This window comes from Eurosta solidaginis, chromosome 1, assembly GCF_040869045.1.
Source record: "Eurosta solidaginis isolate ZX-2024a chromosome 1, ASM4086904v1, whole genome shotgun sequence".
Taxonomy (NCBI): domain Eukaryota; kingdom Metazoa; phylum Arthropoda; class Insecta; order Diptera; family Tephritidae; genus Eurosta; species Eurosta solidaginis.
The window spans coordinates 367001919-367017921 of NC_090319.1; the positions used below are offsets into that span (position 1 = coordinate 367001919).

Genomic DNA, 16003 nt, shown 5'->3' on the forward strand with positions numbered 1-16003 from the left:
GTTGATTTCTGATGAATCAAAAGTTATTTAAGGTCAATGTTAACTTAATGAAAATTTTGGAAAAAAATTTCCTAAAATAAAGTTTGAAGCAATCCATTTTAAACGTAACAAAATTCTAGTGGAATTAGTGACTAGTTTCAAAAACGGCTGTCTGTCTGTTTTTGCCGCTCCTTAAAATTTTGATTGTCCTTGAACGCATTAAACGCTGTAATATAAACACCCAAATGTGCATATAAGCATATTCTAACATAAGTACATGTTGAATTCTTGCAGATTCCTTTGAAATTAGATTCATATACAAGTGCATGTGGGTATCTCTATGTGTATGTATATGTATTCCAGAAAATGCGCAAAGGGTGATATGAAATAAGAATCCCACCTACTTTTACGGTTAGTGGGGGTATTGTTTATTTTTTTTTATTTCATTTTGTTGATGCTTGGACTAGCTGAGTATTCTTTCTTGCGGATGAAATTCTTTTCTTTTAAATCTTTTGGTTTTTGCTATAATTTTATGTGTGCATACTCGTGTATTCTACCTGCTACTGACTGACCTAACTACTGCTACTGACTGATTACAGTCCTACAACCATAAATACATACGCGCAGGTAATTCTAAGACGTAAATTTGCATATACATAGATGGAAATATTCAGGCAAACTTTTCCTTCGGTTTTTAGTTGTGGGTTTTTAATCGATTATGTATATGTTCTTTGTCTTTCTTTAAGTTCCGAGCTTGGAAATTTCGTTAACCATAAATATTAACCAGCAATGTCCTTTTATATCCTGCATCGCGTAACTTATTCATAATTAAAAAACGGCACAATGGAAAGTATAAAATGAGGATACCATCTTCTTTTTGTTGATGGTGTGGGTACCTATACTCCGTATTGAACAGAAGACAAATCACTTATCACAAATGATCAGTAGTATTTTGAGGTTTATTTCGAGTTATAAGACATTCAAAAAGCAAAAAACCTTAACCTTTGCCCTTCAAAGTGAACAATTTTTTTTTATTTCATGATAAAATTTCTTTTATTTATTTCTTTTATATACACACATACAATAAAAACAATCTTAGCTTAATTACTCATTTCAGTGTCATATAAAGCTGATTTTCTTATTTATATATATGTAAATGACGACTCAGTTCTAAAATTTGTGTAAATATTTAATTTTTTTTATTTTGGTGTAAAAATATTAAAGCTGATACATGATATGGGTTAAGTTTACTTCTTGAAGGCTTAACAATATTACCAGCACTTCAGAAAACTCGCTCGGAACATGTAAAAATATTTTTTTAACAACAAAAAAACAAAAATTTTCCATACAATATGTATGTATGTATATGGGAAACAAAAATCCCTTCCATATTAATCTTATTAAAATTAGGTACATATTTTACATGTACCATTATGTATGAACATTTCCACACCTGTTTACTAATAAACAAAGTTCTATTATCAGTCATATATGTAATACTTCTATATCACTACTACCTTGCAGTCAAACCAACTAGTTGTATACTAGAAGAATACTAGGTTGCCAAAAATCCCAACTAGTATGAGTTCTGTCTTTTTTCCATATTAATAAATGGTATTTTTAACACGGCGATGTCCTACGAAATATCAATTGCCAGCCTCTGCATCAGCATCATACCAATTGACAAACTAGTCATTATATACACCAATATCATACCAATTGACATACTAGTCAGTGTATTCAACATCAACATACCAGTTGGCATACTACCAGTCTATGCATCACTGTAATAACAGTTGACATACTAGTCGATATTTGCATCAGCATCCTACTATTTAATATACTAGTCTCAGTTGGGTTGAAAAATTATTTAAAAATTCATAAATTAACTCAAATTTATGTTATTCATTATATTTCATATATATATATAAAGGTATGTATATATGTACATATGTATGTATATATATACATATGTATGTATATAACTTTAAAATTTATCACTTCAATACATTATACTTTGGAATAAATTTTAATAAAAATACGTACATATATATGAAAACTAAAAAGTAACGGAATAACACATGAATGTGACGCAATCTCAAGACGCAGGGCTAAGTTTATGGGTTCACCATGGCCAGAACATTCCCACATTAAATCCCTCAAGCCAAGAGAACTGCTAGGGTTCATCATGGACGTCAGATGGGATGAGGTGCTGACCAATGGTCGCAGTGCAATCCTCAATAAATTATCTATCTATCTAACGGAGAAGGAACGAATCAGTAGTGGTTGACTGTGTCAAAACAGGCCAAGCTGCACTACCGCCGTCCTGTTATGAGTGTTAATGGAGTTCAGAATGGTGGTAGTGATATGCACTTTACGGAAGTCATGCTGTTGGCTGGATAACCGAACAATTTCATTTAATTGAGGGAACCATAACGGCTTTCAACGTTTTCGTTACTTACTAAAGGGATAATATCGGTAGATACTGGCTGGGTTTCCGGTTTTTCTCTGTTATTCTGGAAAGGCATAGGCTTTTAACGACAAGTGGAAAAAATGTCGTAGTCTACTGATGCCCTCATGGCCAAGGTGTTTTGGCATCGGTATAGGTCTTCCGTCTCGGGCTATTGATATAGATGGCTTGGCCTTTTCAATAACTTCTTTAACCTCTGTTGAGGTAACGGTGTCATGCTTGTGTTTATGTGCCCATTGATTTGGACGATATCTGGCATTGTTAACTGAAGTATGCCTTGCAAATTGGCTACAGAAAGCACTCACGCATTTCCTCGAGCCGACAGACGAAATTCTAGTGAAATTAATTATTTAGATACTAACTAGTATTAATAACACCACAAAGTTATAGTCAATGAACCATTCTAAAACTGACTAGTATGAATAACACCACAAAATTATAGTCAATGAACTAGAATGTTTGCTGACTACTTTGGCTTTTGACTGCAGGTTACTGAACTGTGCAGCCTGTCAAACATTACAGTACAGATATACAACGAGAGAAGGAGACAAAATCTCAAGGCTGTCGTTAATTTTTTTTAAAAAGGGGGCTTAAATATATGTATATTTCAACAAGCCGTCTTGCTTCTATCAATATTGTACATTAGGCTATTTCGTTCTACAAATGAAAAAGTAAGCTTTTGTTTTCCATTAGTATAAATAAATAAATAAATAAAAGTATTTAATAATTTGGGAAAAATTTAAACAACGTGACATCAGGACGGACAAGGCGACAGCTGTTTCGATTATACCTTGTAAATCTCTTCAAAGCCTTTTCTCCCGGGAGTGGGAGTCGAACTCGCACCCCTACGATAGTTGAAATGGTTGTAAACGCATTCAGCTACGTCATGCCTGTTGTGAAGTCTTTCCCAATTGCCTTCTTTTTGCATATTTTAATCTTTTACACATTGCATACTTCGTATATAAATAAAAGTATTATAAAATTTTTGATTGTTTTAAGAACTCCGCAGATTAGCATTACCGATTTGTACTGAGTGCGCAGATATACGTATGTAAATGAGCCCTTAGTAACCAAAAAGCGACAAAAAAAAGCAAATATTGCCAACTGACAACTACGAATTTCTCATGCACAGAATTAACAGTTACAAAATATGCGTAGGCGCAACAAATGGCATAAATTGAAAACAAATCTAGTTAGCGGTCGTAAGATTTTCAGCTGTTATAAGTAAAATTTACAAAATAGATATTATTTCAACACCAATAGCAGCCAGCCCAGTACTCATATTTTGTTTACTTCATCAAAAATTTATTTCATTAAAAAATTCAAAATAAGTAAAATTTTTAAAACGTTTAAAGAAATGCTTGTTGGGATGTATGTATATGTGTATTTTCATACATGTATATTTGAATTTTTTTCATTTCAAAAATATCAATTCTTCGCCTTGTTTTGTTTTTTTTTTGTACTATTTATGTAAATAATGTACTTTGTATGGCTGCAGCCCATGCTTAAATTATAAAGACGTCAATCCTTGTATTGTATTTGTTGGCGTTTTCATTGTTTAATCGACTAAACTGAGATTTTATAACAATTAGTATGCAAAAGTTGGGTGAAGGGGATAGTGACCCATTGGTACCCCTTTAATACTTTTTTTACACACGCTACTACAATTCAAGGATTCTGGAATGTCGCTATGATGGGTGACTACCGTCGGTTCCTCATAAGAGAAACCGATCCTAATCTTAATAAGCGTCAAAACAAGACACATAACTTTTTCAATTATAAAATAATCTCATACAGTTAAGACAGAATCATATGTACATATTGTAACGAATTTACTGCAAATCCTCTTATTTGCAACGTTCTGCTATGTTCGAATCACTAAACTGTTGAATAAATAACTCCAATATTTAATAATGCAAAATGGCCTTTATTCAAGTACTTTCGAAATAACACTTCTATTGCTCGACAGATAGCGTGCTTAATCGAAACTGATTGTAGCGCCTCTACGGTTGCTGCCTTATATACTCTTTGATTTCCTCTTTGCATCTTCTAGGCGCTTCTGTTCTAGAATCTTCTAGTTGGTTATCTGCTATAATTATAACTACATATGTACGTGTATAGCTCTCATATGCGCGTGTGTTTGTGAGCGACACTTCCACAATTATAATTGCATATCTCAGATAAGATATCTGCATGTGTTTGTTCGTTGCTTCTCCGCTGCGTTTACGTACATATGTGTAGACATAATGATTGATTCGTTTATGTAGATACATAACGATTGATTTATGGATGTGCATACAATCACTGCTTAGCATCGGCTTAGAGATGGCAGTACGCCTTAGTGTTGCTAATATTCGTAACACTGCCCTCTACCTCCCGATCTAAACGCCGCTAGCATCTCCAAATGTACCACTCTTCTACTCCGTGGTTTCCCAATGGTTTGTATGCGGTAGATGGTATCACTGATCTTATTCACAACTTTGTATGGGCCTTCCCAACTGCACCGAATCTTGGATGGAACACCTTTCCGCCGGTGAGGGTTGTATAACAGTACCAAATCTCTGGCCAAGAAACCTTCCGAATTATTGTTCTCATCGTACCTGTGTTTCATCGTACTACTCACTACCCTGGTTCGTTCCTTCACACTCTGTTGTTTGGCCAATGAACTACTTCGTAGAGCTTGCGCTTGACGGATTTGCTTTGCATAATCAGTATCGTTCCGACGCTTCACAACAGTAGTGTGCATTCTTTCTGCGAAATTCTTTCCTTCGTTTTAGTGCGTCCGTTAGGGGTTTTCAATGCCAGTGTTTCTCTTACAGGTACCTTCGGTTTTGATTTGTTTGGCCCATTTGTTCCATCAACCTTTGCTCGATCTACTTTCCTTGACTTTCGTGGTCTCTGTCGAATCTCCTCCACCAGCACTCGCTTACTGCTGAACCCTTTTTCCAAACTGAATTTAAGTGGCACATCCTTGTTCTTATACTGCATAATCCTTCTCTGCATATCGATCCTGATGTCATAGTCAACTAAGAAATCCACTCCCAATATGACTTCATCAACGATCTCTGCCACAACGAATTTGTGTAGAACCATGCGCTCCCCAATTAAGACTTCACATACCACTTCTCCCTGGACTTGGTTATACTCGCCAGTAATCGTACGCAATCTTGCCCCAGGTAATGGCTTTACTCTCCTGTTGACCAAATCAGATCGGATCAAGGAATGAGATGCGCCCGTATCTACAGTCAGTACACGCTCCTTGTCATCCACATTTCCTTTGACGGTAAGACTGCTCGATTTCCTTCCAGTTTGCGAGATAGGTATCACACGACATTCAATAGCTGGGATAAGTTTTCGATCTTTACATTTGACTCCCTCTTGTTTATCTCCTCCAGCTTTGCGTTTACGACCAGCCAAGTTGGAACTACCATTACCGGTGCTGCAATGGCGTGAAATGTGACTTGGGTTACCGCACTTGAAACACTTCATAACCCCGGCATTGTTTTGTTGTAATCCCTTCAATGCTTCCAAAATTGTGTCTACCCAATCTGGCTTTTCCATTTCCACGCGATGAGCTTTGTATGCGGGCTTACTCAAAAGTGACGCTGTTTCCTGAGTCAGTGCATGGGATACCGTTTCAGCAAATGTTGGCTTTGGGTTCGTGTATGTGACTCGCTTCGTTTCGACGTCCCGTATGCCGTTAATAAAGCTCTAAATCTTTACCCTTTCAGTGTATTCCACGGGTGCGTCCGCATTTGCAAGATGAGCCAATCTTTCAACATCCGAAGCAAACTCCTGTAATGTCTCATTTGCTTTTTGGTAACGGTTTTGCAACTCAATTTGGTATATCTGTTTTCTAAGCTCGCTTCCATAACGTCTCTCGACAGCGGCCATCAATGCTTCGTAGTTGTTCGGGAATCGTTTGTAGGATTTCGGCTGCTGGCCCCTTCAATGCTACAAATAGAGCAGCAACTTTATCTTCAGTATTCCAGTTGTTCACTGCTGACGTCTTCTCAAATTGAAGCTTGAATACCTCGAAAGGAACAGAGCCGTCAAAAGATGGAGTTTTTACCTTCGGATTGCTCGCTGGAACAGCTGGGCGATTTAGTTGTAACTGTTGCATAAGACCTTTCAACGCTTCTATCTCGGCATCAATTTTGTCCCCGAGTTGTAAAATTTTTGCATCCTGCTCTTCCAGTTTCGCAAAGAGCTGCGATGATACTTGTTCCGAAATTTTTGTCGACATTCCAGATATACGTGCCTCTTGCGCTTCCAGTTGAGATGACATATATGTCTTCTGTTCTTCCAATTGAGATGACATTTGCGACGCAATTTCTGAAATGCGTGCCTCCTGTGACTCCAGCGGAGATGCCATTGTCGATCTTTGTACAGATATTGTTCTCGTCACTGTCTGCGGTGTTTCGTTTTTTTCTTCCATTTTTGTTGTTGTTTTGTCGCTATCATAATGAAAGACATACTCCTCAGCATTGATGATTCCTTCAAATACCATAGATACACTTAGTCGTTTTTGTAGCGGGATTTATCGCCAAAAGTAGCCAATCCACGGACTTCCAACTCCTCCTTCAGTTGCTGGATCGTCCATTCACTCAACTTTGCCATGTCCAAATTGTATTCCCAATCTTCGGAATTTATTCAACAACTCCTCTTCTGACACCAATTGTAACGAATTTACTGCAAATCCTCTTGCTTGCAACCTTCTGCTAAGTTCGAATCACTAAACTGTTGAATAAATAACTCCAATATTTAATAATGCAAAATGGCCTTTATTCAAGTCCTTTCAAAATAACACTTCTATTGCTCGACAGTTAGCGTGCTTAATCGAAACTGATTGTAGCGCCTCTACGGTTGCTGCCTTATATACTCTTTGATTTCCTCGTTGCATCTTCTAGGCGCTTCTGTCCTAAAATCTACTAGTTGGTTATCTGCTATAATTATAACTACAGATGTACGTGTGTAGCTCTCATATGCGCGTGTGTTTGTGAGCGACACTTCCACAATTATAATTGCATATCTCAGATAAGATATCTGCATGTGTTTGTGCGTTGCTTCTCCGCTGCGTGTACGTACATATGTGTAGACATAATGATTGATTCGTTTATGTAGATACATAATGATTGATCTATGGATGTGCATACAATCACTGCTTAGCATCGGCTTAGAAATGGCAGTACCCCTTAGTGTTGCTAATATTCGAAAGAATATGCTATTATTTGTAGGGTACTTAAGTTTTACTATATGGATATATTTATTTGAATGCTTATAGCTTTTGTATTAGATCATCGATTTTTTTGGTAATAAAACAGAGCTTACAGAGAAAAAAATCAGCAAAAAAAAATAAAAAGTTTTCGAGATCCTTCCTCGCAAAGTACAAATTTTTTTTATATATTTACAAAAAAAATTGAAAAAATCCGTAATGATTGTTCGTTATCTTTGAATCTGCAGGGCCTAGCAAAATGTGTTGTACGCACAGTTTATAGCAAATTTTATTACCTTTTACAAGCTTCAAACCGTTTTGGAATCGTTCTTGAGATATATATGATTAAGTGGACCCAATTTTTTATTATTTTTTTTTTTTTTGAAAAAATGGTAATTCGTAAATATCTCAAAAATGTAGAATTAAAAATTACCTTGATTTTCGGAATCAGGGGGTGATTTTACATAGGAATTTCATAATGGCGTCTCTGGTGCATTTTGGTTGTAATAAAAAAAGCCAGTGTAAACCAGTGTTATTAAGCGTTTATAATAACATTTTCATATACATTTTTTGCTATAAGAGCCTAATTAGCCTATTTAATTAATAACTTTGAAAGGAATTTTTAATTAGTTAAACAAACAGGTTCATATTGACGCACATTGCAGAGAAATTAAACGAACGTGGCTTTGACAAAACATTTTGCTATACTTTTCGTAGAAAATTTCCGAGTACTGTTTGTTTATATAAACTAAGTTTCACAGAACATATGAATCATTTAGAGAAGAAAATTGCACAGAAAATAGGATTTATGTATCAAACATGTAAGCATATTAGCCAACATCACAAAATATTAGTATATAGATCAATTGTAGAACCACATTTTATTTACTGCCCAACAATACTACTATTAACAAATGATACGTTAATTAATAAGCTCCAAATAGAGCAAAACAAAGCAATGCGCTTGACAGTAAAATTCTCTTATAGAACATCAAAAAGTGTTATGCTTCCTATGTTAAATTGGCTTAGTATTAAACAATTAATGTTGTTGTTGTTGTTGTTGTTGTAGCGATAAGGTTACTCCCCGAAGGCTTTGGGGAGTGTTATCGATGTGATGGTCCTTTGCCGGATACAGATGCGGTACGCTCCGGTAACACAGCACCATTAATCTGTTATTACTCTTAGAAGTTTATACATTACATAACACAGGGAATGTTACCAAATTATCTGAGTGATAGGATACAGTACAATCATGAGATCCATAACTATGGAACTAGGAGTAGCAGAAATTTAAAACTGCCCAAAGGAAGAGCCGAGTTCGCAAAAAATACCTTAGAATACGTAGGCTATAAAATGTATAATGAACTACCAGCAGAGATAAAAGACTGTGAAAACGTTGTTAAGTTTAAAGAAAAACTATTGCTATATTGTAAAAATTTAAATATGTAATATTAGTTAAACATTGAATTAACTCATTTCTTTTTAATGAAATAGTTTTAAGAAACAGTTATGAATTTTGTAAATTATTCTATACAATGAATTAGACTTTTTTGGCCGTAATAAATAATAGTAATAATAATAATAATAATAAATTTTTTGTTATAGGAGCCTAATTAGCCTATTTAATTAATAACTTTAGTGGAAATTTTAATTAGTTAAACAAACAGGTTCATATTGACGCATATTGGAGAGAAATTAAATGAACGTGGCTTTGACAAAACATTTTGCTATACTTTTTCATAAGAAAATTTCCGAGTAATTGTTTGTTTATATATGTATATGTATATTTGCACAGTTGAATTGTGTTATCAAATGACATCAATATTTTTTGCTGCTAAGCTTGCGCGTGCGGCTAACCATTCGTAGTTACCACAATTTTGAGCGATATTTGTATATACACTGCTAATTAGTTCATCCTTACTTGAAGCGAATTGGCAAATCGCAGTTGGAATCGATATTAATCCACTGCAAGGATCTATCGGAACTTGTCCATTGCCGATTCGCAGCAGCTCTTTTGAAAAAACGTCGGCAGTTCTATCGTGTTGCAGCAAAACTCGCATATTGATGGTCAATGAAATGGTTTTAACATACCTCCACAAATGCGATGACTTCAGACATGCGTTTAGCTCATCCGCCGCTGTTGATTTTGGAATCACGGGTTGTGTTTGTCTGAAGTCGCCCGCCAGCAATATCATCACTCCTCCAAAGCAACGATCATTATTGCACAAATCTCTCAATGTTCGATCAAAATCTTCAATCAATAGTTTTCCACTCATGAGTAAACACAAATCTTCAATAAGGACTAATGCTTCATTGTTGATGTCAGCGTTCATTTGCAACTCGAAATTACTTGTCGCGAGTCGCAAGCTGTGCAAAATATCTTCTGCCATGTCATCTTTGTACGTATCCCATAATAGACGCGTGTTTGAATGCTGACATGTCGAAATTATTATAGCGAAAAGTGCACGAACTGCAGTGGCTGGTGAGGAAGCTATTGCATCCGCTAGCGTTTGATTCCAGTGACTGTCGTGTTAAAGCAATTGCAATTGTTGACATGCTTCTCGAAATGTTGCACAAATGGTACCATCTACAGTCCTCAAAGATTGAAATGAAGTTGAACCGCGTACATTGACCAGAAGCAAACGTAGGTGAAATCAATCATCGTTCTTTGGATGGATACTGTGAATTCTTCCCAATGCATCAGTTGAAAAAACACCTGGATAACCATCTACTGGATGGCCGTACTTCCTGCGTAACCATTTCTTTGACGATGCATTCCATGTATAGTACCGAGGAATCTCAGAGTAAAGCAATGTTCTCGCGAACGGATCACTGGCGCAAGTTGCAAAGAAACTTGTTAAAGTGGTTGCTGGTGGTCTTTGCGCTCACTGTACTATGTTCTCTGCGTTGAAATAAACTCGTTGGCCATTCTCCAAACTGCCAGATGCACAACAGTCGGATGGCGTTCATGTACTGCAAATGAAAATATTCTCCAGATTGCTTCATTGATATTGACATATCTGCCCATTTGGAATTTGCTAATTTCATCTCGTTCCACGCCAATAACCGCCATATCGCTTCCTTTGGTGACGTATTTGCAAACATACTTAAATGACTTTATTGAACTGCAATACTCAACATTTATATGTGTTTTGAATGCCTTAGACAAAATAGGCGAATATGGAACGATCCATGTGTTATCAACCAAGAAATTCTTTCCTTTCAATTGAGTGATGGATGTTCTGCCATTGTCAGCGGGTGAGCGACGCCGATAGAGAGGGTATCCATCGTTTCCAGTTTGAGTTTCCGAAATAAAAGCACGTGGATAGCGTTTTTTGCATTTATTGTCCGACATACAAACCGAAGATGGATCGTGTTGTCCGCATGGTCCATGAACCATATTGGACATCACCACTTCGTGCAACTCTGGATCTATATCAACATCAGGAATTTCAGGGGAAATTATGTCATCAATTTGGTCAGGTGTAATTTTCTCCACCGTCCAAAGCAGAATGTGTGCGTGTGGTAAACCTCTCTTCTGCCACTCCACTGAGTACATCCAGCATCGAACAGTAACATATACACGTTGTTTCGTAATGAAGTCCATCAAACATCTGAGTTTTTGTTTAAACACTCGTGCTGTGACGTCGTGGCGACCGCTTGGTGATTGGCCGGGAAGCAACAGATTCGTAATGTCTGGCCATTTTCGATTGCAAGTAAATGTTACAAACAAATCCGGTCGTCCATAATTGCGCACGTAAGTCATCGCGTCCTGGGAGTACTCATTCATGTGTCTAGGACTGCCAATGTATGTCGATGGCAAAATAGTGAGTCGACCAATATCTGTAATATCCGCATCACTATTCATCGCATCTCGTAAGTAAACATACTCTTCAGATCGCAACTTCGACTGATTGTATCGAATGTAATTAAGTCTTTCTGTCTCAACTTTAACGTACATATCAACTGCATACTGTTGGAATAATCGTCGATATCTCAGTAAGTGGCTGTCATAGTTTTGTCGAATCATCATTCGATATGTGTAAAAGTTCATTGAACTGACCTTTTTATTTGTCTCGACACCTAAAAGTTTAAATTACATATATGAAGTAGCAAACAAACATTTTTTTGTACTAACCATTCATGGGATTTATCATCTTATAGCCTAGGTGATATCCGTCTTCCCCATGGCAGAACATGAGCGGATATTGCGTTGCGGCGTAAGACCGATGTGTCTCACTTATCCGCTTTAGTGCGTTTTCAGTTCTACGTTTTATGAAAATATGACGCGACTCCAAATTTTCTCCAACAACAACAACTGATATTTCGCTAACTGTAGGTGCATTATATTGTCTTTCATGAGTTCCTGTTGGTCTCTTGTCCGCATGTATGATTATGCTATGATCATCTGCTGGCATACGTTCCAACGAAATCGTAAACAGTTTGATGGGGTCATTGTGTTCGTGTAACATTTGCTGCAATTGATCGATTATTTCTCTTTTCGTTGCATTGAAGATAGTACAACGTCGATTTAGTTCATCACGTGAATCTCCCAGAAAGTAAATTTGGAGATATTTGTGTTCTTGAACTTGATGTGGCAACAGCGATCCAGCGAGATTAAAAATTTGCCCATGAACCTGTATAATTGGAGGAACGTTCTTCAGTTTCTGTCAAGTATTGCGCTTAGTAAAATTACCTTAAACGTTGGATTGTAGTTTTGTTCATTTACAATTTCACCGCCAAACGACGTCATTTGAAAACAATCGTTGCACATTTTAGTGTGCTGTAAGAAATGCCTCGAGTTGGGAGATTCACCGTAAAGCAGCTGGAACAATGGCTCTGGTGGTGGAAGCAATTCTGGCAACTTAACTTTTCCCCCCGCGCAACATAATCCTGGCGATTCTTTTTGAAATTTGACTGCATTGCAATGTTGACAAACTACTGACATTTGACCGATTTGAACAGATGCGCTATATTGAATGTTTGGCTCATAAAATAAATCGAATAATCGCATGTTGTGATCTTACTTCATCACTTTCGCGAGCGCGAACCGCCCTTCTCCTCAATCGTTCTTGCTGATTGTGAACTTCCCTTCTTCTCAATCGTTCTTCCTTATTATAAGTTTGGTTTACATCTTCTAACTGGTGCACACGATTCTCCAGTAGTCTATTTCGAGCTGATACCCTCTCAATACCACTTTCCCTTTCTGTTTGACGTGCTCTGAAATTTCGTATTCTCCTTATGCTGTGAGAATTCCGACCAATGTTACCATGCACATTGATTCTTGGCATCTTAACAAATATCTAATTGAAAATGATCATACATTTGCATACAGCTCGCATAAGGTTTTACCAACCGTTAACTTACCTTTGAAAAATCCAAAAATGAGCTAACCCAACTAAGGAAAAAGATGCAATTTAACGATAAACTATATATAGTCCAATGTAAATAGATATTCGCCGACACACTAAATCACTTTTACCAATTCACTCACTTTTTTAAACGAAATATAAATGAAACCAGTCAGAAAATTATAATCCACACATTCGCTATTTTTTATTTCGTAAATGTAAACTATTTAACACGAAAAGCTACCGCTTCAATTATTACATTAGAAATAATATTGTAAGCTGTCAAATGGAATGACCGCCTACTACGCTCCAATTTATCTTCACTTAGTATTGGCTATTTTAAGTAAGTAAGAGTATGGATATAGTATACCTCCATAATGGTTTTCAGGCCCCTCCTCCAAACCCTTTTAGATATATTCAGCCTCAAAAGTTTAGTACGTATGGGAGGTGCCATGCCCCATTTTGCGATAAATCTTTTTTTTTGGGTAAACATGGTACTGATATCGTATATCTGCATATTGATTTCTATGTACATGCCATGAACACTTTTAGGGATATTTAGCCTTAAAAATCAAGAACGCATGGAAGGTGCCACGCCCCCTTTTCCCAAAACTACTGTTTTTTTTTCATAAGCATGCTATTGATATCGTTAATCTCCTGATCAATTTTCAGGTCCCAACCTTAAAGGCTTTTATAGATATTCAGCTTGAAAAATTAAGATTATATGGCGGGTGCCACGCCCCCTTTTCCGATAACCCCCACTTTTATGCGTGGGAATGGTTTTGATATCATTTAGCTCTATACCAATTTTCAGGATCCTGCCATTTATTCTTTGTGATATATTCAGCTTCCAACGCTAAGTATGTATGGGAGGTGCCACGCCCCCTTTTCGTATAACTCCTATTATTTTGCGTTAATATGGAATTGTTATCGTTTATCTCCACACCAATTTCCAAGTCCCTACCTTGAACCCTTTTAGAGATAATCAGCTTTAAAAATTAAGATTGTGTGGGAGGTGCCACGCCCCCTAACATTTTTTAATTTTTTCTTCGACTAAACCTTCGCGGGGTAACAACAAACAAACTTCCCTAAGGAAGTATTTGATTTGGTTCAGCCGTTTTCAAGTTTTAGCGTTCCCATTAAACTCCAAATCATTTATATATATATAGATATTTTCGCAGTTGAATTGTGTTATCAAATTGATATGTGTATAATGATTATTAAGCGTTTATAATAACACTTCCATATAAATTTTTTGTTATAGGAGCTTAATTAGCCTATTTAATTAATAACCTTAGTGGAAATTTTTAATTAGTTGAACAAACAGGTTCATATTGACGCATATTGGCATCGAAATAAAATGAACGTGGCTTTGACAAAACATTTTGCTATACGTTTTCATAAGAAAATTTCCGAGTAATTGTTTGCTTATATATATGTACTAGCAGACCCGGCAGACATTGTTCTGCCCTAAATTTGGTCTATCTGCATACATTTTAATAAGCTTTTTCCATCTAACTCTGCCCTCACCCCCTGTTGTTGTTGTTGTTGTTGTAGCGATAAGGTTGCTCCCCGAAGGCTTTGGGGAGTGTTATCGATGTGATGGTCCTTTGCCGGATACAAATCCGGTACGCTCCGGTACCATAGCACCATTAAGGTGCTAGCCCGACCATCTCGGGAACGATTTATGTGGCCAACATTAAACCTTCAGGCCATTCCCTCCCTCCCTACCCCCAAGTTCCATGAGGAGCTTGGGGTCGCCAGAGCCTCGTCTGTTAGTGAAACAGGATTCGCCGCGGATAGGTGAGGTTGACAATTGAGTTTGGAGAAGCTATATATTGCGCTGGCAACCTAAAAGGTTGCGCTACACAGCCCTTTGAATCTGGTATTTTAGTCGCCTCTTACGACAGGCATACCTACCGCGGGTATATTCTGATCCCCTAACCCGCTGGGGTGCCCTCACCCCCTCTTCAGTTTTTCTTAATCCTTTTATTCACTCATCCCTCCGTATTTTTCGCTTCAGCTATCTCCATCTTGGTCTCACTCTATCTCTTTCTCAGTCTCCTTCTCCTCCCTCTTTTCTCTTCTCTCAAGTTCTTCTCATTCTTCGTTATCCCCAATTGCCAGTCTCAGAGGGTGGTATGTATTTCGTTCGAGTCCCACCCCGAGTCTCAGTCCCAGTCCTAGTCCGAATCCCAGTCCCAGTCCGTCTCTGGTCTACTTCCCGGAAAAAGTATCGTAAATACTAATATAGGCAAATTTATATACCAAATTTCTGGCAAATCGAATAGGATGTATGTAAATAGGCATGTAGGCATGTTTGTATTATTAATTCATGTCTTTATTTCGGCTTCGCGTGCATATTTATCAGTTTTGCCGGGTTGATGCGACTAAATCGAATATCACAATGTAAATTAATTTAAAGCTCTCAGCAACAGCTTTCACTTGATATCCATATTACACACACAAAAAGAAATCCATTTACCAATGTCTGTCCGTCTGTCCGTCCGTCCGTAAACACAATAACTTGAGTAAATTTTGAGGTATCTTGATGAAATTTGGTATGTAGGTTCCTGGGCACTCATCTCAGATCGCTATTTAAAATGAACGAAATCGGACCATAACCAAGCCCACTTTTTCGATATCGAAAATTACGAAAATTAAAAAAATACCATAATTCTCTACCAAATATGAAAAAAGGGATGAAACATGGTAATTGGATTGATTTATTGACGCAAAACATAACTTTGGAAAAAAACGTTGTAAAATGGGCGTCACCCCTACCGTATTAAGTATAAGAAAATGAAAAAGATCTGCAGGGCGAAATCAAAAGCCCTTGGAATCTTGGCGGGAACAGTATCGTGGTATTATATATAAAAATAAATTAGCGGTACCCGACAGATGATGTTCTGGGTCACCCTGGTCCACATTTTAGTCGATATCTCGAAAACTTCTTCACATATACAACTAAGGGCCACTCGCTTTTAA

At 37.0% G+C, this 16003-nt stretch overlaps 2 protein-coding genes across 2 annotated transcripts in view; one reads left to right on the top strand and one right to left on the bottom strand.

The window, feature by feature from the left end:
• spg (dedicator of cytokinesis spg) overlaps positions 1-16003 on the top strand; it is a 469383-nt gene that overhangs the window by 277559 nt on the left and 175821 nt on the right. The window lies entirely within an intron of this gene.
• Positions 10558-11624, bottom strand: LOC137251999 (uncharacterized). The gene has a single exon (XM_067787160.1). It carries the CDS (start codon positions 11530-11532, stop codon positions 10558-10560), a length of 975 nt encoding a protein of 324 aa, XP_067643261.1. The 5' UTR covers positions 11533-11624.